This window comes from Heterodontus francisci, chromosome 24 (genome assembly GCF_036365525.1).
Source record: "Heterodontus francisci isolate sHetFra1 chromosome 24, sHetFra1.hap1, whole genome shotgun sequence".
NCBI classification, from domain to species: domain Eukaryota; kingdom Metazoa; phylum Chordata; class Chondrichthyes; order Heterodontiformes; family Heterodontidae; genus Heterodontus; species Heterodontus francisci.
In genome coordinates this window covers 69,145,206-69,170,486 of record NC_090394.1, presented here as the reverse complement: position 1 = coordinate 69,170,486, position 25,281 = coordinate 69,145,206, and the positions used below count along the sequence as shown (strand labels likewise).

General features: G+C 44.9%; 2 protein-coding genes across 3 annotated transcripts in view; one reads left to right on the top strand and one right to left on the bottom strand.

Moving 5' to 3' along the window:
• LOC137383501 (protein FAM83G-like) overlaps window positions 1-8,535 on the bottom strand; it is a 52,402-nt gene extending 43,867 nt beyond the window's left edge. Inside the window, exons 1-2 of the mRNA XM_068056508.1 lie at window positions 7,686-8,535; window positions 2,004-2,171 (exon numbers count right to left, since the gene is read on the bottom strand). Of these exons, the coding sequence (XP_067912609.1) occupies window positions 2,004-2,171; window positions 7,686-8,483 (966 nt within the window). The 5' untranslated portion in view covers window positions 8,484-8,535. The remainder of the gene's footprint in view (window positions 1-2,003; window positions 2,172-7,685) is intronic.
• slc5a10 (solute carrier family 5 member 10) overlaps window positions 1-25,281 on the top strand; it is a 146,271-nt gene that overhangs the window by 97,326 nt on the left and 23,664 nt on the right. The gene's annotated exons all lie outside the window — the stretch shown is intronic.

The following is a 25,281-nucleotide window of genomic DNA, read 5'->3' as shown; positions in this document are numbered from 1 at the left end:
TGTTCCACCTCTAAACTTTAATCCTTTTTTTCCTGTCATTTCTTTTGTGTGCTGATCACACCTTAAACCTTAGACTAGTAGTACCTGCAAGGAATTCTATCCTTGCTGAGCCAGCTCTTTTGTATAATGTTTGATCTCTGATATTTCCAGATGACCCAGAAGTTGTACAGGAGTTCTGGTTATTTCTGGTAAAGGAACATCGACACCAAAGTATCTATTTCTCTAACCATCTGGTCACCAACTTAATGTAGAAACCAGACTATCACAGAACAGATTAAAGTGCTTCACAAGAGTGTTATCAGACAAAATTTGATACCATGCCATATAAAGAGACATTAGGACAGGTGACCAAAAGTCTGGTCAAAGAAGTAGGATTTTTTTTAAAGAAATTATATAGATTACATAGAATATACAACACAGAAACAGGCCATTTGGTCCAACCAGTCTGTGCTGGTGCCTATACTCCATACGAGTCTCCTCTCATTCCATCTATCTCTTCTCAGCCTTTCAGCCTAGCTTTCTATCCACTTTTCTCTCATGTACTCATCTAGTTTCCTTTTGAAAGCATCTAAGTTGCTTGCCTCAACCACTTCCTGTGGTAGCCAGTTCCACATTCTAACCATTCTCTGGGTTACACTCTCTCTCTCCCACAAACAGCAGTTGAAGCTTGTTAATTTTAAATCTGAGATAGATTTTTGTTAAGCAAAGATATTAAGGGATATGGGCCAAAGGCAGGTATATGGAGTTAGGCTGCTGATCAGCCATGATCTCATTGAATGGCGGGACAGGCCTGAGGGGCTGAATGGCCTACTTCTGTTCCCATCTTCCTATGTTATAGAGTCATAGAGTCATAAAGAGATACAGCACCGAAACAGGCCCTTCCGCGCCGACCATCAATCTATGTAAAGAAATTTCTCTTCAATTTCATATTGGATTTATTAGTAGCTATCATATATTTATGGTCCTAGATTTAGATTCTCCCACATTCTTTCCACATCTACCCAACAAATTCATCATTTTAAATGTTTCTGTCAGGGCCTCTCTTCTAATGGGTATCACAAGATATTCTCTACATAGACATAGATTAAAACAGTGGCGCTGTGAAATAAACTTTTCTTTTACCAATATTTTTATGCCATCAAAATAAAGTGACGAACAGGAAATGATTATTGAAATTCAAACAGGGAATGACGTATTTCGTAATCAACAAAAAAACACTTTGGATTCTGTCTTTCATTGTAAAATTGCTTTGTCCTGTTTCAGTCTGTACTATAGTCAAACTGAAACATCAAACTGCTCTCACATCCAAGAAATTAGATCCTGCAGTGGAAGACAAACTGCAATCGTATGGAAATTTGGTATAAACATATGAATTAAAATAGAAACTGGTTAGTGAATGCGAGGCATTAATCCAAGCTGGGAGTTCAGAGGTGAGCGTAAAGTGATTGTGCTGTTCAGATGCTTTCATCTGACATCCCGTTTAATAATTTACAGACAGGCATTTTTCATTCAGTGCTGTAGACTCCCATAAAGGTCAGCAGCAGGTACAGGGAAAGGATTTAAAGCAAGAGATGTCCATTTGAAATGCGTTTGTAACAACCAGTGTACGTTACAGATCTGGTGCACTCCCAGGAAAACTAATTCTCAGTTCCCTGTACAGGTGAAAGAAGACAGTGAACAGTCACTTATTACCCTAATCCTTAAAACAGATTCTGCAAGACATTTAAAGGCAATTGACCTTTGAAATGAGTCGAAAATCATATCAAGAAGCTACAATACTAAAATGTTTTCACTTGCGCAAAAGGCTTTTGCATGTTTTATCTTAATTTTTTTGCCATAACAGAAAAATATCATGTACAAATTCTCATGCAAAGGTATGTGGTCTTTTATGAGCTTATTATGAGCTAATAAAGCATGACAGAGTGCCTTTATCTTTAAGCTGGTAACTGAGTCACAATGACATCAACGCTAGTTGATCTGGCTGCACACGTTTTCCCACTTACTTTCAGCATTCCCATGTGCATTCCTGAACTCTCGCACATCTTCAAAAAATACTTGATGTTAAGCTCATCATGGATGATGTAGACGGGAACCTTCCTCTTGGAGCTGGCATCCAGTAAGTCTTTAAAGATATCGATGTCTGTAAATAAATCCATTACGACAGCGATTACCTGTAGATAGCAATAAAGCAGTTGTAGTTACACACTCAAAGGCCACATCAGTCATTTAATCATTCTATTGCTGCCATTATCCACTGTGTGGTTGAAACTCATTTTACTTTCTGGAACAGCGTCCCATTTAGATAGGGTAGATGTAGAGATGTTTCCACATATGGGAGAAACCAAAACTAGAAGTCGTAAATATAAGATAGTCACTAATAAATCCAACAAGGAATTCAGGAGAAACCCCTATACTCGGAGTGGTTAGAATGTGGAACTCGCTACCACAAAGAGTAGCAGAAGTGAATAGCATTGATGCTTTTAGCTAGATTAGTACATGAAGGATAAAGGAATAGAAGCATGTGCTGAAAAGGTTAGATGAAATAGAATGGGAGGGAGGGTTGTATATAGCATAAACGCCAGCATAGACTATTTGGACTGAATGGCTGTTTCTGTGCTGTCAATTCCAGATAATTCTATGTAATAGCATTTACTAACACCTGTAATAAAAAAAACTCTGACAAACTAGGTAAAGAAAGAACATATATATTTATAGTACCTTTCACAACCTCAAATCATCCCAAAGAGCTTTACAGCTAATTAAATCCTTTTTTAAAAGTATTTACTTTCGTAATGTAGGAAATATAACAGCAAGTTTGCACACAAGCTCCCACAGCAATGCAGTAATAAGTAGTTCCTCATTTTTAGTGATGTTGTTTGAGGGATAGAAACATAGAAAATAGGAGCAGGAGTAGGCCATTCAGCCCTTCGAGCCTGCTCCACCATTCATTATGATCACGGCTGATCATCCAACTCAGTAACCTGTTCCCGCTTTCCCCCCATATCCTTTGATCCCTTTCACCCCAAGAGCTATATCTAATTCCTTCTTGAAAACATACAATGTTTTGGCCTCAACTGCTTTCAGTGGTAGCATATTCCACAGGCTCACCACTCTCTGGGTGAAGAAATTTCTCCTCATCTCAGTCCTGAAAGGTCTTATCTTACCCTTAGACTATGATCCCTGGTTGTGAACTCGGCAACCATTGGGAACATCCTTCCTGCATCTACCCTGTTTCTATGAGATCCCCCCTCACTCTTCTGAACTCCTGCAAATATAATCCTAACCGACTCAATCTCTCCTCATATGTCAGTTCTGCCATCCCAGGAATCAGTCTGGTAAACCTGACTGTCTGCACTCCCTCTATAACATGGGCGGCACAGTGGCGCAGTGGTTAGCACTGCAGCCTCACAGCTCCAGCGCTCCAGCGACCCGGGTTCAATTCTGGGTACTGCCTGTGTGGAGTTTGCAAGTTCTCCCTGTGTCTGCGTGGGTTTTCTCCGGGTGCTCTGGTTTCCTCCCACCACCAAAAGACTTGCAGGTTGATAGATAAATTGGCCATTGTAAATTGCCCCTAGTATAGGTATGTGGTGGGGATGTGGTAGGAATATGGGATTAGTGTAGGATTAGTATAGATGGGTGGTTGATGGTCGGCACAGACTCGGTGGGCCGAAGGGCCTGTTTCAGTGCTGTATCAATAAATAAAATAGCCTTCCTCAGATAAGGAGACCAAAACTGCACACAATATTCCAGGTGTAGCTTCATCAAGGCCCTGTATAATTGCAGCAAGACATCCCTGCTCCTGTACTCGAATCCTCTCACTATAAGCCAACATACCATTTGCCTTTTTTACTGTCTGTTGCACGTACATACCTGCCTTCAGTGACTGGTGTACAAAAACAAATAAATATAAATAAATATTGGTTGGGACAATGGGAAGAACTCCCCGGCTCTTCTTCAAAATCATTGCCTGTGAGACGGCTGAGGCCTCGATTCAATGTCTCATCCGAAAGACGACACCTCCAAAAGTGTTAGACTACATTATATGTTCAAGTACCTGAAATAGACCCTCTGACTCAGGTGAGTGAGTGCTACTGCTAAACCATGGCTGGAAAGAAGGAATGTACTGTACTTTCTTTCTCTACTAGGCTCGCCAATATAATCCACAAACTATTGATTGGGGAATGGAGAGCTCACAACCTGCTCTGTAAATTCCTCTTCAGTTAGAGTCATAGAGAGATACAGCATTGAAACAGGCCCTTCGGCCCACTGAGTCTGTGCCAACCATCAACCACCCATTTATACTAATCCTACATTAATCCCATATTCCCTACTACATCCCCACTATTCTCCTACCTACACCAGAGGCAATTTACAATGGCCAATTTACTTGTAAACCTGCAAGTCTTTGGCTGTGGGAGGAAACCGGAGCACCCAGCAGAAACCCATGCAGTCACAGGGAGAACTTGCAAATTCCACACAGGCAGTACCCAGAACCGAACCCGGGTCGCTTAAGCTGTGAGGCTACAGTGCTAACCACTGCGCCACCCACCAATTGAGCCCCAACATGTTTTAACAAGTATGGAAGCTACACCAAGGGGAATAATTAGTTAAAACCCTTGAAAGTATTTAACAACTTGTTTCAACTCCTATAATTGGATTTGTATTCTTATCAATATTTGGAATTTAAGTTAACTCCAGTGATAAGTTATTAACAGTTGTAGTCTGACTGCAGCAACCCAAAGTTTATCTTAGCTTGAATTCAGACCAGGACAATTTTGGAATGAGAGCCATTATGAATGAAGACATGCTTTACATTAGAGTGACCCATGTGTTAGCAGTATCCTAAGTGAAAATAAAATAGCTATTCTAATGTAATGAAACTATGCTTGTGATGTCAAAATCACCATATGTTAAGCAGGAGGTATGAGAATGCTACAACTAATTCTACTTTCTGTGGCTTTGTCCAGTATCCTTCGTTTTAACTGGTGGCACAGAATTAGCACAGAAACAGGAGTAGGCCATTCAGCCCTGTGTCTGTTCTACCATTCTATTAGATCATGGCTGGTGTGTACCTTAACTCCATTTACTCACCTTTGCTCTGTGCTCCTTGATACCATTACTGCACAAAAAACTATTGATCTCTGCCTTGAAAATATCAATTGACCTCAGCATTCACAGCCTTTTGGTGAAGAAAGTTTTGCAGAATCCTGTGTGAGAAAACGTGCTTGCCCTAATTTTAAGATTTCCCCACCAGAGGAAATAGTGTGTCCTATCTTTCCTAAACAATTTATCATTTTAAAGATCAATGCTCAACTCCGAAACGTAAGCAATGCAAAGCAAGTTTGTGTAACCTGTCCTCATTAGTTGGAGCATTTTTCTTGAGAAAAGAGACTTAGAGGAGACCTGATAGAGGTCTTTAAAATTATCAATGTCTTGGACGAGATAGTTCTGGAAAGAATGATTCCACTGGGGGGAGAATCCGAAACCAGGGCTATAAATACAAGATAGTCACTAACAAATCCAATTGGGAAGTAAGGAGAAATTTCTTTACTCAGAGTGGTTAGAATGTGGAATTGGCTACTGCAGGAAGCCGAGATGAGGTAGATGGGATGGGAGGAGACTTGTGTGGAGTATAAACACCAGTACAGTATAGTTGGGCCAAATGGCCTGTTCCTGTGCTGTATATTCTAATAATTCTATGTAACCCTTTAAGGCCTGATATTCTGATGAATCTGTGCTATACCCCTGCAAGGCCAATATATCTTTCCTAAGGTTTAGCGTCTAATACCGTCTGTAGGGCTGCAGATATGCAACAAATGTTGAACATTAAAGATTAAATGGATTTCATACTGGAACTGAATCATGCTGCAATCTAAAATAAACACCAGCTGCTGAAACTGTCTTAGGCTAAACCCTGGATTAGCAGGGGGAGGGGAGGAGGGGTTAATCATGGTTCCCAGCTACTATCTGCACTGTTAAGAAAATGCAGTAACCAATTGAATCATTACATAAGAAAAAGGGGCTGGAGTAAGCCATACGGCCCCACAAACCTCTTCTACCATTCAATAAAATCATGGCTGAACTTCTACATCAACTCCACTTTCCCACCCTATCCCCATATACATAGATTCCCTTAGTGTCCAAAGATCTATCAATCTCAGTCTTGAATATACTCACGACTGCGTATCCACAGCTCTCTGGGGTAGAGAATTCCAAAGGTTCACAATTCTCTGAATGAAGAAATTCCTCCTTATCTCAGTCCTAAATGGCTGTTCTCCTATCCTGAAACTAGGACCCCTAGTTCTGAATTCTCCAGCCAGGGGAAAACAGCCTCTCAGCATCTACATGTTCAAATCCTTAAATAGTTTTATATGTTTCAACGCGATCATCTCTCATTCTTCTAAACTTCCCTGTTTTCTCTCCCTCCTTTTTTGAACAGCAGGGTTACATTTCCTACCTTCCATTCCTTGGGGACCATTCTAGAGTCTAGGGAATTCTGGAAGATCAAAACCAATGCATCCACTATCTCTACGGCTACCTCTTTTAAAACCCTAAGATGTAGGCCATCAGTTCCAAATGTTTTCTTGACTTTTGGTCCCATTAATTCCTCCCATACTTTTTCTTTATGAATATTACGTTCTTTACTCTCATTGGACCCTTGGTTCCCCATACATTCAATATTTTCTTTGCTTCTACTGTGAATGTATATTCTAGCCTGATACATGCTATATGTATCTGTTGTAGCTTTCTTTTGTACCTGACACTAAGCCTTATCATCTCTGTAAGGCAGTCAATTTTTTTCTTACTGTTTGGCAAAGGGGAGAGGATTAGGAATGAAGGAACGACCTAGATGGTGTCAAGGAAAATTCGTTATATCGTCACAAAGCCTGTTTGAACATGTCATACGGATGGAATGGAATGTACAGTGTGGAACGAAGACCTCCAGGCCAGGGATTATCCTGCCCCCATTCCCCTACAGCTCCCACTCCCAATCTCAACGGTTCCCTTTCTTCACTGCTACAAACTTTTATTGCAGTGAATGTGACACCTTTCCAGTTTACATAGCATGAGCACTTTTTGTACCATTCCAAGAGCAGCAGATCCAACACTGATGCAATGACCCTAATTTATAAACTTTAGCTGGAAATCCAAACTATTTAATCCAACCCCTACCTGAATCTGCTGAAATGTTTTTTTTTAAAGTTTACATATCATAACTTGTACCATTAAAGTAATTAAAAATGTATTGGTTAATAAAGCAGCATTAAAGTCATATAATCCTAAAATAATATGTTAATTGGGAATGATTACTTCCATGTTTTGGACAAAGGAACTAACTTCTGTTTACTAAGGCTAAGGTCAGTGGTCTAAACGGTGCTATTTTGGGGTTCCTTCCCAAACCCTCTTCACCTCTCTCTCCTCCTTTAAAACCCTCATTAAAACTAACCTCTTTGACCAAGCTTTTGGTCACCTGTCCTAATACGGGGCAGTGTCAATATCTTCCTGATCATGTCAAGCCCCTTGGGACGTTTTATCAAATTGAATATACACGCAAGCTGCTGTATTATTACAGTTTCTAACTAGATTGTTTAGCCTTTTATGCTGTAGTTACCTGCCAGATGATTTCAAACTTTTATCTAGCCATCTATTTATTACGTATTAAATTCCCATGTGAATGTCCTCACCTTCTGTGCGTGGCTGATCATTCTGCGGACCATCTCCTTGATGTGCATTGAACCCTCTACAGGGGGCTGCGTGTACACGTTGGCTCGGGTCACCCCACGATAGGTGGCTGGGTCCGGCCAACCCAGGTCCAAGCAGGGTCGGGATATGTCCGAGATGTTGGGCCAGTAATGCAGAGAAAGGGGCTTCTTCTCCGGCTCCTGGTTTGCTTGTTTCCCGTCTCTCTCTCCTTTGCTCTCATTCTCTCCGTCTCCCTCTCCTTCGCTCTCACTCTCTGCTTCGCTTTCACTCTCTCCGTCTCCCTCTGCTTCTTTCTCACTCTCTCTTCCTTCGCTTTCTCCTGTTCCCTCTCCTTCGGTCTCACTCTCTCCTCCTTCTCCTTCGCTGGCATTCACTCCTCCTTCACTCTCTCCTCCCTCTCCTTTGCTCGCACTCTTTCCTCCTTCGCTCTCTCCTTCGCTCTCACTCTCTCTTCCTTCGCTCTCTCCTGCTCCCTCTCCTTCGCTCTCACTCTCTGCTCCTTCTCCCTCGTCTTGACCCGCTTCATCCTGCCCCTCGGTGCTCATCCCCTCCGGTAAGAAATCCCGGACCGAGCGCAGGATCTGCTCAATGTCCATCTCAGACAGGAATTCCCTCAAGTTTTCCTTTATGAGCATCTCATTAAAGGCTTGTGTCCCGTGAGCTAGGAGGGTCTCCAAGGCCAGTCTCTGCGGCTCACTGTAGAAAAACTCGGGCTTGGATTCATTGGTGCGATAGTTAATATTCCCGTCGTCCAGACACTGTAACTGCGAGAGAGCCATCGCTCAGAAAGCCTGGGACCCAGGAGGGGAGCAGCTCTCCCAGAGAGTACCGTCAGCAAGGCAGGGGATGAGGTAATGCAAGCAGGAACTCAACTTCACAGGGTTGACACGTTGAAAACTCCTCCCAACTTCATCTCATCCCATGCCCTCCAGCTATTACACTGAACTCAGCACCACACCTGGATCTCACCGCCTCCCAAGAGTCCCATTTCCTCAGGATACCAGACACACCCAGAGTTGTGGGTGTTTCTTTTTGAAAGCAGGAGGAAGCTGACTCCCCGTTCCCTGAAGCCACAAGATAACCTGCAACGCAAGGCTGCCTGGCAACAGACTCGACTCTTGATAATATTCCCTAAGAAGTTGAGTAACTTCCAAACTAGGTTACTTCCCAACAGCCGTTTTATAACTTGGAATTCAATAATGTATCTCTCTTCAAATAGGTGAAAGCGACAAGCATGCCAGTTTCGACAGAGTCATGGAAACTTTCGACAAAGTAATTGGTTCCCCAAAAAATGTTCACTACACCTCTGTTAAGGTGTAAGGAATAATTTTGGAGCCATATGAAAAATCCATGGAGATGAGAAAAAAATGTCAGTTGCAACAAAATATCAGCATTTTTGTCTGGTTTTAATTTCTTAGAGATTCATTTAATTCAATCGCAGCACATACAGGAATTTAAAAACCAGCTACATATCTCCAGCAGAAACTACACAGATGTGAAGATTTAGTGGAATAAAAACAGAAAGTGCTGGAAATACTCAGCAGATCAGGCAGCATCTGTGGAGAGAGAAGCAGAGTTGACGTTTCAGATCTGTGACCTTTCATCAGAACTGGCAAAGGTTAGAAAAAAATTAGGTTTTAAGCAAGTGAGGGGGGGCGGGGAGGTGTTTGGTGATGAAGAGAACAAAAGGGAAGGTCTGTGATAGGGTAGAGGGCAGGAGAGATTAAATAGCAAAGCTGTCATGGAACAAAGGCAAAGAGAGTGTTAATGCTTGTGGTGAAAGATAAAGCAATAGTCCAGAGAGAGTGTTAATGGCAGAGTAATGAGCAGCTCTTTCCACATGAAAAAGCAGGCACATAGTTAACAAAGAAGCAAAGTATAATAAAAGGCTAGTCATGCTCTGAAATTGTCGATTTAGTGGATTGTTTTGCATAGCGATTAAGGGGATAGTATAGAATCTACATTAAATTACTTATTTTTCATCTATTCAATGAAATACTTAAAAAGGAAAATTTGCAGGGCTATGGGGAAAGAGTGGGAATAATTGGATTTACTTTCAAAGAGCTAGCACTGACATGAAGGGCCAAATGGCCTCCTTCTGTGCAGTAAGATCCTATAAATATAATTGATAGTTAGAGTCTGAGGTGAGGTCTGATGTGGTGATGCTTTGCTGCTTTTCAAAGCTAAGAGAAAGATTCTGTGGAGGCACAGGATAGACGGAGTAGCCAAGGAGAATTTCCTGTTCATTATCCTGAGGCTCATCACGAAATCTTATTTAGCTGTCAGGGCCAGAAAGACCCTCTCAATGCCACAAGGAGGTAAGAACTCAACTATGGGAGTTACGTAAAATTCAGATGCTGAAGTATCCAGGATATGATGATGAGAGAAGACTCCTACCCTCCTTTCAAAAAAAAAATACCCTCTATGCTGGAAAACAAAATAAAAAACAGAAAATAGTGGAATTGTATAATAGTTCCCTCAGCATCTGAAAAAAAATGACCATTTAATGTCAGGGATAGCAAATATTCTGACAAGAGATTTCTGACCTTAACGTTAACCTGCACATCCACTTTTCAAACGCTGACTCCTCTCTTGGCTATTCCTAGCATTTTCTGTTTTGAAAGTGCTTTGGGATGACAAGGATTTTAGTCATTTAAATAGTTTGATGAGCAGAGCGTTTTTGTGGCCTCTTAGTCAGGACAACCTTGGTAGAAAAAGGAAGTAGTTGTGGAAATGTGGTAAGACTATATTAGTAGCGGGAACTATAGTCATTGAAACATTCCCTCAACAATATCCAGATCTGAATTTTTTAAGATCGCTAATATATTTCTCATAAATGTATTGGGATTTCCCTGACTTACATTAACTGGGGGAGTTTCTGGTTTGTTTATAAGTGAAACAATAACTTCCCTAAGGGGATTTTATATGCTTGGGCAGTTTACTCTCTGAGGTTATTGATGGTTGTTTTGCAATGAGGCATGCAAAGAGAATACCAACCCAAGTTAGTCCTGCTTGTGCCACACAATTAGTGGGGCATTTTGTTTGTATTCGTTACTTTCTTTGGGCTATATTCTGATGTGCTTTACTCTTAAATGCCCTCTGAAATGGCCTAGCAAGCCACTCAGTTGTATCAAACGCTACGAAGTCCATAAGGAATGAAACTGGACGGACCACCCGGCATCAACCTAGGCACCGGAAACGACAACGACAAACCCAGTCAACCCTACAAAGTCTTCCTTACTAACATATGGGGACTTATGCCAAAGTTGGGAGAGCTGTCCCACAGACTAGTCAAGCAACAGCCTGGCATGGTCACACTCACCGAATCATACCTTACTATGTCCCAGACACCACCATCACCATCCCCAGGTATGTCCTGTCCCACTGGCAGGACAGACCCAGCAGAAGTAGCGGCACAGTAGTAAACAGTCGGGAGGGAGTTGTTCTGGGAGTCCTCAACATCAACTCCAGATCCCATGAAGTCTCATGGCATCAGGTCAAACATGGGCAAGGAAACCTCCTGCTGATTACCACCTACTGCCGCTCCCCACTCCCCACCTCAGCTGATGAATCAGTACTCCTCCATGTTTAACAGCACTTGGAGGAAGCACTGAGGGTTTCAAGGGTGCAGAATGTACTCTGGGTGGGGGACTTCAATGTCCATCACCAAGAGTGGCTCGATAGTGCCACGACTGACCGGGCTGGCCAAGTCCTAAAGGACATAGCTGCTAGACTAGGTCTGCAGCAGGTGGTGAGGGAACCAACACAAGGGAAAAATATACTTGACCTCGTCCTCACCAATCTGCCTGCCACAGATGCATACGTCCATGACAGTAATGGTAGGAGTGACCATCGCACCTTCCTTGTGGTGACAAAGTCCCGCCTTGACATTGAGGATACCCTCCATCGGTCTGTGTAACACTACCACCGTGCTAAATGGGATAGATTTTGAACAGATCTAGCAATGCAAAACTGAGCATTCGTGAGGCGCTGTGGGCCATCAGCAGCATCAGAATTGTGCTCAACCATAATCTGTATCCTCATGGCCTGACATATTCCCCCACTCTAACGTTACCTTCAAGCCAGGGGACCAACCCTGGTTCAATGAAGAGTGCAGGAGGGCATGCCAGGAGCAGCACCAGGCATACTTCAAAATGAGGTGTCAACCTGATGAAGCTACAACCCAGGTCGGCCTGCATGCCCAACAGACAGAGCTAAGCAATCCCGTAACCAACGGATCAGATTAGATTAGATTAGATTAGAGATACAGCACTGAAACAGGCCCTTCGGCCCACCGAGTCTGTGCCGAACATCAACCACCCATTTATACTAATCCTACACTAATCCCATATTCCTACCAGACATCCCCACCTGTCCCTATATATTTCCCTACCACCTACCTATACTAGTGACAATTTATAATGGCCAATTTACCTACCAACCTGCAAGTCTTTTGGCTTGTGGGAGGAAACCGGAGCACCCGGAGGAAACCCACGCAGACACAGGGAGAACTTGCAAACTCCACACAGGCAGTACCCGGAATCGAACCCGGGTCCCTGGAGCTGTGAGGCTGCGGTGCTAACCACTGCGCCACTGTGCCGCCCTCTCTAAGCTCTGCAGTCCTGCCACGTCCAGCTATGATTGGTGGTGGACAATTAACCAACTAACTGGTGGAGGAGGCTCCACAAATATCCCCATCCTCAATAATGGGGGAGCCCAGGACATCAATGTGAAAGAGAAGGCTGAAGCATTTGTAACAATCTTCAGCCAGAAGTGCCAAGTGGATGGATGATCCATCTCGGCCTCCTCCTGAAATCCCCAGCATCACAGATGCCAGACTTCAGTCAATTCGATTCACTCCGCGCGATATCAAGAAACGACTGAAGACACTGGATACTGCAAAGGCTCTGGGCCCTGACAGCATTCCGGCAATAGTACTGAAGACGTGTGCTCCAGAACTTGCCACGTCCCTAGCCAAGCTGTTCCAGTACAGCTATAACACTGGCATCTAACTGGCAATGTGGAAAATTGCCCAGGTATGTCCTGTAAAAAGAAAAGCAGGACAAGTCCAGCTTGGCCAATTACCGCCCCATCAATCTACTCTCAATCATCAGTAAAGTGATGGAAGGTGTCATCAACATTGTTATCAAGCAGCACTTGCTTAGCAATAACTTGCTCAGTGACGCTCAGTTTGGGTTCTGTCAGGACCACTCAGCTACTGACCTCATTACAGCCTTGGTTCAAACATGGACAAGAGCGCTGAACTCAAGAGGTGAGGTGAGAGTGACTGCCTTTGACATCAAGGCAGCATTGACTGAGTATGGCATCAAGGAGCTCTAGTAAAATTGGAGTCAATGGGAATCAGGGTGAAAACCCTTCGCTGGTTGGAGTCATACCTAGCGCAAAGGAGGATGGTTGTGGTTGTTGGAGGTCAATCATCTCAGCTCCAGGACATCACTGCAGGAGTTCTCAAGGTAGTGTCCGAGGCCCAACCATCTTCAGCTGCTTCATCATTGACCTTCCTTCAATCATAAGGTCAGAAGTGGGGATGTTCGCTGATGATTGCACAATGTTCAACACCATTCGCGACTCCTCAGATACTGAAGCAGTCCATGTAGAAATGCAGCAAGACCTGGATAATATCCAGGCTGGGCTGATAAGTGGCAAGGAGCAGTCACTTCACACAAGTGACAGGCAATGACCATCTCCAACAAGAAAGAATCTAACCATCTCCCCTTGATATTCAATGGCATTACGATTGCTGAATCCCCCACTATCAATATCCTGGGGGTTACCATTGACCAGGCCATATTAAATACCATGGCTACAAGAACAGGTCAGAGGCTAGGAATCTTGAGGCGAGTAACTCACCTCCTAACTCCCAAAGCCTGTCCACCATTTACAAGGTACAAATCAGGACTGTGGTGGAATACTCTCCACTTGCCTGGATGAGTGCAGTTCCAACACTCAAGAAGCTCGACACCATCCAAGACAAAGCAGCCGTTTGATTGAAACCCCATCCACGAACATTCACTCCCTCCACCACCGAGGGACAGTGGCAGCAGTATGCACCATCTACAAGATGCACTGCAGCAATGTACCAAGGCTCCTTCGACAGCACCTTCCAAACCGGGGTCCTTTACAACCTAGAAAGACAAGAGCATCAAATGCATGGGAACACCACCATCTGCAAGTTCCCCTCCAGGCCACACACCATCCTGACTTGGAACTATGTCGCTGTTCCTTCACTGTTGCTGGGTCAAAATCCTGGAACTCCCTTCCTAACAGCACTGTTGGTGTACCTAACCCACATGGACTGCAGCGGTTCAAGAAGACAGCTCACCACCGCCTTCTCCAGGGCAATTAGAGGTGGGCATTCCATGAAGGAATTAAAAAAAATTGAAACTTGCACTGATCAGAATGCAATTATTGCAAAAACGCTGTCTTGCAAATTTGAAGCATTGAAAAGTTTGGACTGAGAATATAAATAAATTGAAAGCATTATATTGGCATGTGTTTCGAAAGCAAGGCATTACACAAACAAATACTGAATCCCTTATCTTGATCAAATTAATTGAAGGTCAAAAGTTTCATCAACTTCCTTCCTGATAAATCAGAATAATTATGTAATCTGAACTTCAATTGCTATTTCAAATTTTATTGCCACTTGCAGATTCTCTTAGATGTGTGCCAACAAGTCATAATCTATAAAATGTTGTACAATTTGGGTGTGAGAATGTAACCTACAACAAAAAATTTGGAAAAACAAAATGTCTCTTTGTAGTTCTTTTGACAATGCTTCAAATTACTCATCAGTTTGGTGTGCACCTCAATTGTTCCAGAAACTGAAAACTGCATGGACGATGTCTGCATGTGAATCCTGCAGGTTTAATAGAGTCAGGTACATTTTAAGTGGTGCATATTGTTTGCATACCTACATGGTGCAGTTTTTTAAAAAAGAAACTTAATCCTACAATTTACCTGTTTCGAAACTAGGGATTGTGGAAGACAGAGCTGAAAATTTTGCACTGGTCTTAATAACTATCTCATTCTTCACAAAGCAGAAGTCTGCATGGTAAATAGGAGTGTCATAAATAATTTATTTCTTTTCATCTTCTCATCTTAAATTGGCTTGAAGTGAATCTCATGTATTATTAAAACAGGAGAAGTAGATGCATACAGGTTTATTTTTTTGTCTGAGGTTCTCCTGCCTCACAGAAATAACGTGCAGAGGAGTGACCCGATAATGACTATACTGGAATTCGAACAATGGTGCACACTTATAATTATAATTTGAAGGGCATCATTTTTAGTCATGCAAGATTGAAGTAGATTTTCAACTTTGCTGCCAAGGCCTAAAACTGGCAGTGATGAATGACTGCCCATTGTGAAGTCAATAGATTGAAAACCAGATGAGTTTGATAGTGGGCAGGAACTCCATTCCGTTGGTTTATGCCCATGCAATGAAAGTGAAAATTTTCATGCCCGGGGTACAGCTGGTAAACCTGGAGATCATATTTACGCTGCCATGTCAGTGTCCAATTGTGTTGAACGCAGGAAAATGCAATGGTCAGACTAGTGTCTGCATGTGAATCCTGCTTATGAAATAGAGCAAGCTATTTTAAATGGTGCCTATTGCCTTCCATACTTACAGAAATATTTCCCACTGCTAATCATCTCATTTTGTATATACTAACCTCTGTTATTTGTCTTTGGTTGTTGTCATACATCCTGAGTAGTTTTTTGACCGCCAGAGCTGGCGGGCAGCCATAAAGGGGGGGCTAAAGTGTGGCGAATCGGAGAGACTCAGCAGTTGGCAGGAAAAAAGACAGAAGCGCAAGGGGAGAGCCAACTGCGAAACAGCCCTGACAACCAATTTTATCTGCAGCACCTGTGGAAGAGTCTGTCACTCTAGAATTGGCCTTTATAGCCACTCCAGGCGCTGCTCCACAAACCACTGACCACCTCCAGGCTTGTCTCCCAAGACAAGGAGGCCAAAGAAAGAAGAATAAGTTTTTCATAGTTCATGTACTGTAAGAGATTTCAAATCTTGACACCAAATAAATTTCACAACTTCATCCTCTTATTCCGTTTGACCCAGTCTTGACACATGCAATGCCACTAAGCAGTAGTCATACAGAGAAATAAACAGTATTACCCTGTTTCCCCGCTTGGTAGAGATGTAACCTTTGTTGATTCTTTCGATCCTGTCTCTCTCTACAAATTATGACAGTACATTCAAGATATTTATATGCCTCTAGTCATGTACACTGTCCTTGATGATTCATTATGGCATGACAAATGTTATTGTGGACAAGAACCCCAGAAATTAGATAATTCCTATAAAACTTACAGATGGTCAATCTGTTTACCATTAATCATGTCATTAATCAATCATCTTAGCCCCATTACCTGTTTCCTTATCTCAGGACCATCCTGGCTATCTCGTTTCACAATGTATTGAGAAAGTTTAGTCAAACTGAGATAAATCACACATTCTGCAATTTCAGCAAAAGTTAAACAGCACAGTCAACTAAATTGTACCCTGATGCATTAAACTCTAAAGCATCCTGCGAATTATTACTAGCTATGGGACAAATCCACAAGCCATCTATAGGTAAGGAGAAAACAAATTCATATAAAGTTAAACCAAATCTTAATGCTACATATATATGTATGCACTACCATGGTATCTTACAGTTCCTACCTTTACCACATGTCAGTTTGTATAATTCATATATCTTTAGTTGTGTTTTATCATCAATTTTGCATTTTGAATTTTTTCTAGGTCTTGTATAGTCTTGTATATGTCAGGGTGAGTCAGAAGTTACAGTGTTGCAAGGAGGGATTGCTATTGTGTAATGTGGGAACAGCCAACAAAATCGGAACTCAGTGATGCCATTGATTCTCGAGCCAGTGGAAAAGCCCTGGGAAGGGCTTTACCCCCGAAATAATCAAGAGTGCCAAGCCTGCTATACTCTCAGCACTCCATGAACTGCTTTGCCTGTGCTGGGATGAGGGAGCAGTACCACAGGACATGCGTGATGCCAATATCATCACCCTCTGTAAGAACAAGGGTGACCGCAGTGACTGCAACAACTACCGTGGAACTTCCCTGCTCAGCATAGTGGGGAAAGTCTTTCCTCGAGTCGTTTTAGGTAGTGCTCCACCCAGCGGTCCATTTGCTTGCGTTGGTCAGTGATCATGTCCCCTGATTTAGACGAGGGGGGCAATCTTCTTGATGTTTGGCCCAAAAGCTCTCTTAATGCCATCATACATTCCTCTGATGTTTTCTGTGTCAGAGGCCAGCTGAATATGACTGCATAGGTGTTGCCAGTAGTCATTTGCACAGCGCCTGGCTGTTCTTGGTGCAGTGCTTCTGGCTGCTTTAAGTGCTACGGATGTTAACTCGCTAGGGGCTTTCTTGTAGTTCAACAGTGCAATGCACTTAGCGGCTATGACAGGCTCCAGCTCTGCAAAGTAAGATTGAAACCAGTCTGCATTCTGCTTCTCACGTTTGCCAAAGGTGGTCATTGCTGAGTCATAGATGGCGTCTCTGATGTGGGCCCACTTGGTCTCTGCATCCCCTGCAGGAGTGTTTTGAAGGGTTTTTTCAAGTGAATTTAGAAACTTATGTAACAGCTGTGGATAAGAAATTCTGTTAGTGTTGATGCGCGGGCGGCCCTTCTGCTTGGAGTGATGTAGCTTCTTTGGTTCGAGTCTAACTTTGCTGCACACCAGGGAGTGGTCGGTGTCACAGCCCGCACTGTGGAAGCTGTGTGTGATTTGGACACTGTTTATAGAGGCTCGCCTTGTAACGATGAGGTCCAGCCGGTGCCAACGACGTGATCTTGGGTGTCTCCATGAAACCTGGTGACAGTGTTTAGTATGAAAGAACGAGTTGGTGATGCAGAGGTTGTGATAGGTACACAACTCCAGCAGCCTCTGTCCATTCTCATTCATCCTTCCAATGCCATAGCGCCCAAGGCAGGAGGGCCATGAGTCATGGTCAGCCCCAACCCTGGCGTTAAAGTCCCCCAGCAGGAACAAATGTTCGGTATTGGGAATGCTACTAATGATATTATGGAGTTCCCTCGTAGAACTGGTCTTTAACATCAGGTGGGGAGCAGAGTGTTCGAGCATAGATGCTGAGTAGGTGTACTGGGCCAGAGGCGGTGAGCAGTCAAATGGACAGTATGCGTTCTGAGCCATTTGAAGGTGGCTCTATCATGCTGAGCAAAGAGTTTCTGATGGCGAAGACCACTCCATGCTGTCTTGGTTCTTCAGGATCCCTACCCTGCCAGAAGAAGGTGTAGTCTTGCTCTCTTAGAGATCCGCTCGCAGGGTGGCGTGTCTCCTGAAGTGCTGCAATGTCTACACTGAGTCTACTGAGCTCATTGTTAATGACAGCAGTCTTCCGAGAATCGTTGATTTGTGTAAGGTCTTCCGACTGGCCAGGACACATAGTTCTGACGTTCCAGCTTGCAAAATGAAGGGCTGGTACCTTCTTTCCTTTTTTTGTCGTGCTGTTTGGTCCGGTGTTACAGGCAATGACCCTGAGCTCCAAGTACCCATTGGAGCAGGTGGACTATGGCGGGACAGAAACTTACTGACAGGGGGCTGCCCGGTTTGAGGCGGGCGGTAGCTGTCCAGTGAGATGCGATGACATCTCCCACCGACAAAGGCAACCCGTGGTGCCCAATCTCTACGCCAATTGAGCTGGACTTATAACCCATACCTGCTGCCTTCCGTGTTGTTTCGGTTGCTGTGAGGCGACTATGGAGTGACCTCTCCATGGCGCATGCCTGGGCGGATGTATGGAGGTTGTGAGTTGCCCAAGCATCAAAAGCCCCCTCTCGGTCTTCCTGGTGGGGTCCAAAGGAGTGCAGAGCACAACGTTTGGCCCCAGTATGGCTGAAGGAACTGCCAGAAACATGCCAAAGGTGACACATGACCGCCTTCGCGGTTCCACTCCGGATTTTCTGTTAGGGTTTACTCCCTTAACCTTGACCTCTCCCGAGATGCCCACAAGGCAATGGGGTTGTTAGCTCCTATCCCTGAGCAGGGGCCTTAACAAGTAAACTGTGTGATTTCATGGAGGGAGAGGGAAGAGGGGACGGGGTGCGGGGGGAATGGGGTGCGGTGGATGCCGGGGGGAGGAGGTTGGGGGAAGGGGGTGTGAGGGGGAGGGGTGCGGGGGAGGGTGTGGGGGGAAGGGGGTGTGAAGCGGAGCTGGGAAGGGGGGTTGCAGTGGGGTAAGGGTGGAGGTGCGAGGGGAAGCTGGTGCGAGGGTGAGGGTGAGGGGGTGCAGGGGGAGGGGGTGCGAGGGGGTGAGCTGGGAGGGGGGTGGGGGATGGGGGTGGGGGGGTGCGGGGGTGGAGGGGATGGGGGAAGGGGGTGCGGGGTTGAGCTGGGAATGGGATATGAAGGGGTAGCAGGAGGGGGTGGGGGGAAGGGGGTGCGAGGGGGGAAGGGGGAAGGGGGGAGGCGTCCGGCGGGGGTCGTGACCCTTGCGAGTGAGCCAGCCCACAGCCTGCATGGCCTCCTCGATGTCGGCGTCCTCCAGGCTGACGCTATGCTCCTGGTCGCCATCCAGCTCACGGTGGAGCTTCTTTCCCGGCTCCCAGCTGTGACGGCGGAAGGGCTACTGAGGCCGGATTTCGGCCCTGAGCCTCGACCACCGCCCCATGTGCACTTGGACCGCCTTATTATAACATGTAAAACACACCATATTATAATAAGGCTGCAAAGTGTAATTTGGATTAAGTAAATATTGGCTGACTTCATATAGAGATCAATGAAAGGCAGTTAACATTCTGGCTGGAATTCTATCAGTCCTTTCGAGATGGGCTGGGAGTGGGGAAGAGTGGTAAAATAACAGCGGAAGACATCAGAAGGGAAGCCCAATGTGTTCCGCTGCCAGGGGTATTATTAAAGGCGGGAATTGCAGTGGGTTGGCTGCCTGCCGACCCCATTAAAGTAATTAAGGTAATTAATTAGCCCATTGACTGACATTTTACAACCCTGCTTATATTTTACCGGTGTTGGAATGGCCCCCCCACCGCCCGCAAGGTGAATCTGCCAGCTTCACCGAAGCAACCTATCAGCAGCTTCTGGGGGAGTGGGGTAGGGGCCTTCCTTTCCCGAGACTCCATGGCCGATGAAGGGGCCCACCAGCGGCAATGGCCGCCCCTGCGGCCCCGTGCTGCACCCCTCCAATCGCTGGGGCTACCTGCCTGGTCCTGGCACATAATTGCTTTTTTTGCTGGCCATTTGAGGGAACCTCAATATGGAGGCACCCTCTCTTTCCCCTTGCAGCCTCAGCACTGGCCACCTCTATCAATGGCACTGCCAAGCTGCTGGCTCAATCAGAGTCGCTGAAATAATTTAGTCAGCCTGAGCAGCAGCAAATGCAATGATCCACGTCTAAACATGTTGCTTTGGTGTCTGTTTCATCTTTATGTTGTTTCTGGTTCCCAGATGTTGGAAAAAATCACACTTTAATCTTGGGAAAGGCTGGAATCAGTTTGGTTTATTACAGTTCCATGCTTTGTACTGTAGAACCTGATTCTTGTGTTACATATAACATGACTCCCCAGTGCAGCTGTGAATGTGGCCCCCTACTGGAATACTTACACATAACAACTAGTTTCTAGCCAATTAGTTCCGAACACTTTACAGATATCTTCTTTGGCCTCCTTGTCTCGAGAGACAATGGGTAAGTGCCTGGAGGTGGTCAGTGGTTTGTGAAGCAGTGCCTGGAGTGGCTATAAAGGCCAATTGTAGAGTGACAGACTCTTCCACAGGTGCTGTAGATAAAATTAGTTGACAGGGCTGTTACGCAGTTGGCTTTCTCCTTGCGCTTCTGACTTTTTTCCTGCCAACTGTTAAGTCTCTTCGAACTGCCACGCTTTAGCCCCGCCTTTATGGCTGTCCGCCAGCTCTGGCGATCGCTGGCAACTGCCACCCACGACTTGTGATCAATGTCACAGGACTTCTTGTCATGTTTGCAGACGTCTTTAAAGCGGAGACAAGGACAGCCGGTGGGTCTGATACCAGTGACCAGCTCGCTGTACAATGTGTCCTTGGGGATCCTGCCATCTTCCATGCGGCTCACATGGCCAAGCCATTTCAGGCGCCGCTGGCTTAGTAGGGTGTATATGCTGGGGATGTTGGCCGCCTAGAGGACTTCTGTGTTGGAGATACGGTCCTGCCACCTGATGCCAAGGATTCTCCGGAGGCAGTGAAGATGGAATGAATTGAGACGTCGCTCTTGGCTGACGTACGTTGTCCAGGCCTCGCTGCTGTAGAGCAAGGTACTGAGGACACAGGCTTGATACACTTTGTGTTCTGTGTCAGTGCGCCATTTTCCCACACTCTCTTGGCCAGTCTGGACATAGCAGTGGAAGCCTTTCCCATGCGCTTGTTGATTTCTGCTTCGAGAGACAGGTTACTGGTGATAGTTGAGCCTAGGTAGGTGAACTCTTGAACCACTTTCAGAGCATGGTCGCCGATATTTATGGATGGGGCATTTGTGACGTCCTGTCCCATGATGTTCGTTTTCTTGAGGCTGATGGTTAGGCCAGATTCGGTGCAGGCAGCCGCAAACCTGTCGATGAGTCTCTGCAGACACTCTTCAGTGTGAGATGTTAATGCAGCATCGTCAACAAAGAGGAGTTCCCTGATGAGGACTTTCCGTACTTTGGTCTTCGGTCTTAGATGGGCAAAGTTGAACAACCTGCCACCTGATCTTGTGTGGAGGAAAATTATAACAATATATACATATATAACAGCGTCAGAACACAGTCCAGTATAAGGAACACAATAGCTTCAACTATCATCCCCGTTTTGATCCAAGATGGCAAGACACTGTATCTGGTTGGGTATTTGAAACCCAGAAGGTTATGAGAAGACAACATTTATACGTCCATATTTTAAAATGCACCCTAGCGGAATGGTGCAGTAGATTGAATCGAGACAGATTAATCTCACTCAGAGTGGCCAAGTGATGTCGGTGTAGGAAATAGTCACTAACAGAATGGTGCAGCAGCAAATGTTCCTTTGAAGTTGGAATTGCGACACACTGCTGGACAGTATCGAGGTACCTTTTAATTTGCAATTATCACATGCCGTGCCTGATTGTCATTGAAACTAGTTGCAAAAGTAAGTATAAGTGTGCTATTTCCCAACACTCACATGCCCTCAACTTCAGCATAAAATTGACATTTGTGTAGCAAATTCACCATTAATCCACAAAGGGTTCCATGGTTAAGCAAGCAGGCCATTCACTATATAGGGAATATAATGCAAATAGTGGGGTCGCCTTGCTGCCCATGTATTAAACTGGCATTGTCTGTCAGCTACCCATTAGAGAAATCTTCCAATCCTCCTAGCAATCCAAGCATTGCCGTTCATTTCTTGAGGGATAGAAAAGCAGGGAAGTCACATTAAACTTGTATAGAGCCTTGGTTCCACCACACATAGCACAATTCCGGTCTCCATATTATAAAATGGATATAAAGGAATTGGGGATTGTGCAAAAAGGATTCACAAGGCTGATACCAGAACTGAGAGGTTATAACTATCAGGAAAGCCTGAAGAGGCTGGAGCTCTTTTCTGTGGAAAAGAGAAAGCTGAATGGGGCCCTGATAGAATCCTTTAACAGAACAAAAGGGTCTGCTAGTGTAGATATAGATACTGCACCTTCTCCTTTGTTATCTCTTGCCCCACCCCCACCTCACTTGTTTATAATCTGTGACTTTTCTAATATTTGTCACTTCCGAAGAAGGGTCACTGACCCGAAACGTTAACTCTGCTTCTCTTTCCACTGATGCTGCCAGACCTGCTGAGTGATTCCAGCATTTCTTGTTTTTGTTTCAGATTTCCAGCATCCGCAGTATTTTGCTTTTATGATATAGATAAGGAAGTTGTTTCCACTTGTGGGGGAATCCAAAACTAGGGGCCATAAATATAACATAGTCCCTTATAAATCCAATAGGAAATTCAGGGGAAATTTTTTAGCCAGAGCGGTTAGAATGTGTAGGTCACAACAACAATGGGTAGCTGAGGTGAATAGCACAGATGTATTTAAGGGAGAGCTAGATAAGCATGTGAGGAATAAAGAAATAAAAGGAAATGTTGTTAGGCTTAGATAAAGAGGGATGGGAGGAGGCTTGTGTGGAGCATAAATGCAGGCATGAACCAATTGGGCTGAATGGCCTGTTCCTGTGCTGTAGACGCAATGGCTGGAATTTTACATTGGGCGGGACACCCCGCTCACCAGCTTAAAATTTGTGTCAAGCCCACCTCCACCAGGCCTGGAGAGTCATGCCTGGATTTTACACTCCCTCTCTAAGGCAGGAAGTCCCACCTAATGGAGCTGCTGGCCAATCAGCGGGCCAGCAGCTTTTGGTCTCAGCAGTGCCACCAGGACCAGCTGCACCCAGCCGCAGCACCAAGAGGGACGATGGCCCAGGAAACAAGGTAAGTTTTTGGGGCCTTGCTGGGGAGGCAAGGGGGTGGTCAGTTGTGGGGTTGGGGGGGGGGGGGAACTTTATATCTGTGGGGTGGTTGGGGTTTCGGCATGTGCTCCCCGTGTGACACAGAGTACCCAATCAGGAGGGTCCCCTCCAGGCTGCAAAGCAGCCTTCTGGGGGCCTAAGCCTGATAAAATATCAGCAGTGGATGGAGGAGGCCCTTAAGTGGCAGTTAATTTGCCACTTAAGGGCCTTGATTGGCCTGGGGTGTGTGGGCTGTATCTCATCACTGCTGCCCCTCGTAAAATTGCAGGAGGTGGGGCTGGGTGGAAGACGTCAGGAACGCACTCCCCCACCTCCCTCTCAATCTTATGACCCCCGCTCCGTCACCAGACTGCTCCTGTGGGGTGGGGGGAGTGTAAAATTCCGGCCATTGTATCTCCTTTCCATTGGTTTCAACCTGAAATTGTTGAAGGCAGAATAGAGGGAGAGGAGGCCACTTCACAGCACTTTACATTCATTGGAAACCATGACTACCACCTTCCACCACCAGGGCCTCGGTTTAATGTCAGATCCGAAAGACGGAAATACTCGTTTGAACCTTTTGAGGATCGGATATTGGCATCTAGTTTTAGTTGTAATTAATTTTGAGTCATCCAGTGCTGATGTCAGTAATAAATTAAAGCCTGATGCTGCACTCATGCTGGATATGAACACAACATCAAGCATTTCTGATGGAGGTTGGAGTTGCCTGAACTTGTCACTTGCACGTACTAATGGGATGGTTTAGCTTTCTGACAAATAATTCCATAGAATACATAATTATCTCAAAGTTTTTCCTATCAATGTATTTTTGTAAAAGGTAAACTGTGTTATGGTTCACTTTGAAGGACAGCTTCAGCCTCCCATCCTTAAATTACTAAATGATAACTTCCATTGAAAAGGATGTATAAGGTAATGAACTGTTCCTGTAAAGATAAATGCAAAACCACTGATCTCCAGAAGAGTTGAGGAAATTGCAGAGGTGTTAGTCATAATTTTCCAAAACTCTCTAGATTAGGAAATTCTGCCTTTTCGATTGGAGAATGGCAAATGTTAATTCATTATATAAGAAGGTGGGGTGTGGAAGAATACTTGGTGATTACAGATCCATCAGTTGTGGGTTTTTTCTTATTTGTTTCATGGGATGTGGGCATCGCTGGCCAGGCCAACATTTATTGCCCATCCCTAATTGCCCATGAGAAGGTGGTGGTGAGCTGTCTTCTTGAACCGCTGCAGTCTATGTGGGGTAGGTACACCCACTGTACTGTTAGGGAGGGAGTTCCAGGATTTTGACCCAGGAACAGTGATATAGTTCCAAGTCAGGATGGTGTGTGTCTTGGAGGGGAACTTGCAGGTGGTGTTGTTCCCATGCACCTGCTGCCCTTGTCTTCTAGCTTGTAGAGGGTTTGTAAGGTGCTGCCTGAATAGCCTTGGTGCATTGCTGCAGTGCCTCTTGTAGATGGTACACACTGCTGCCACTGTGCGTCAGTGGCGGAGGGAGTGAATGTTTGTGGACAGGGTGCCAATCAAGCGGGCTGCTTTGTCCTGGATGGTGTCGAGTTTCTTGAGTGTTGTTGGAGCTGCACCCATCCAGGCAAGTGGAGAGTATTCCATCACACTCCTGACTTGTGCCTTGTAGATGGTGGACAGGCTTTGGGGAGTCAGGAGGTGAGTTACTCACCGCAGGATTCCTAGCCTCTGACCTGCTCTTGTAGCCATGGTATTTATATGGCCACTCCAGTTCAGCTTCTGGTCAATGGTAACCCCCAGGATGTTGATAGTGGGGGATTCAGTGATCATAATGCCATTGAATGTCAAGGGGAGATGGTTAGATTCTCTCTTGTTGGAAATGGTCATTGCCTGGCACTTGTGTGGTGTGAATTGTTACTTAAGTTATTGAAATGTATAATTAACAGATGACTTGATTTAGGTGTTGATCGAAGGATAATTGTTGGCTTGGACACTTGGGAGAACTCCCTGCTCTACTTCAGTGGGATCGTTTACATCCACCTGAGAGGGCAGATGGGGCCTTAGTTTAACATCTCATCCGAAAGAAGCT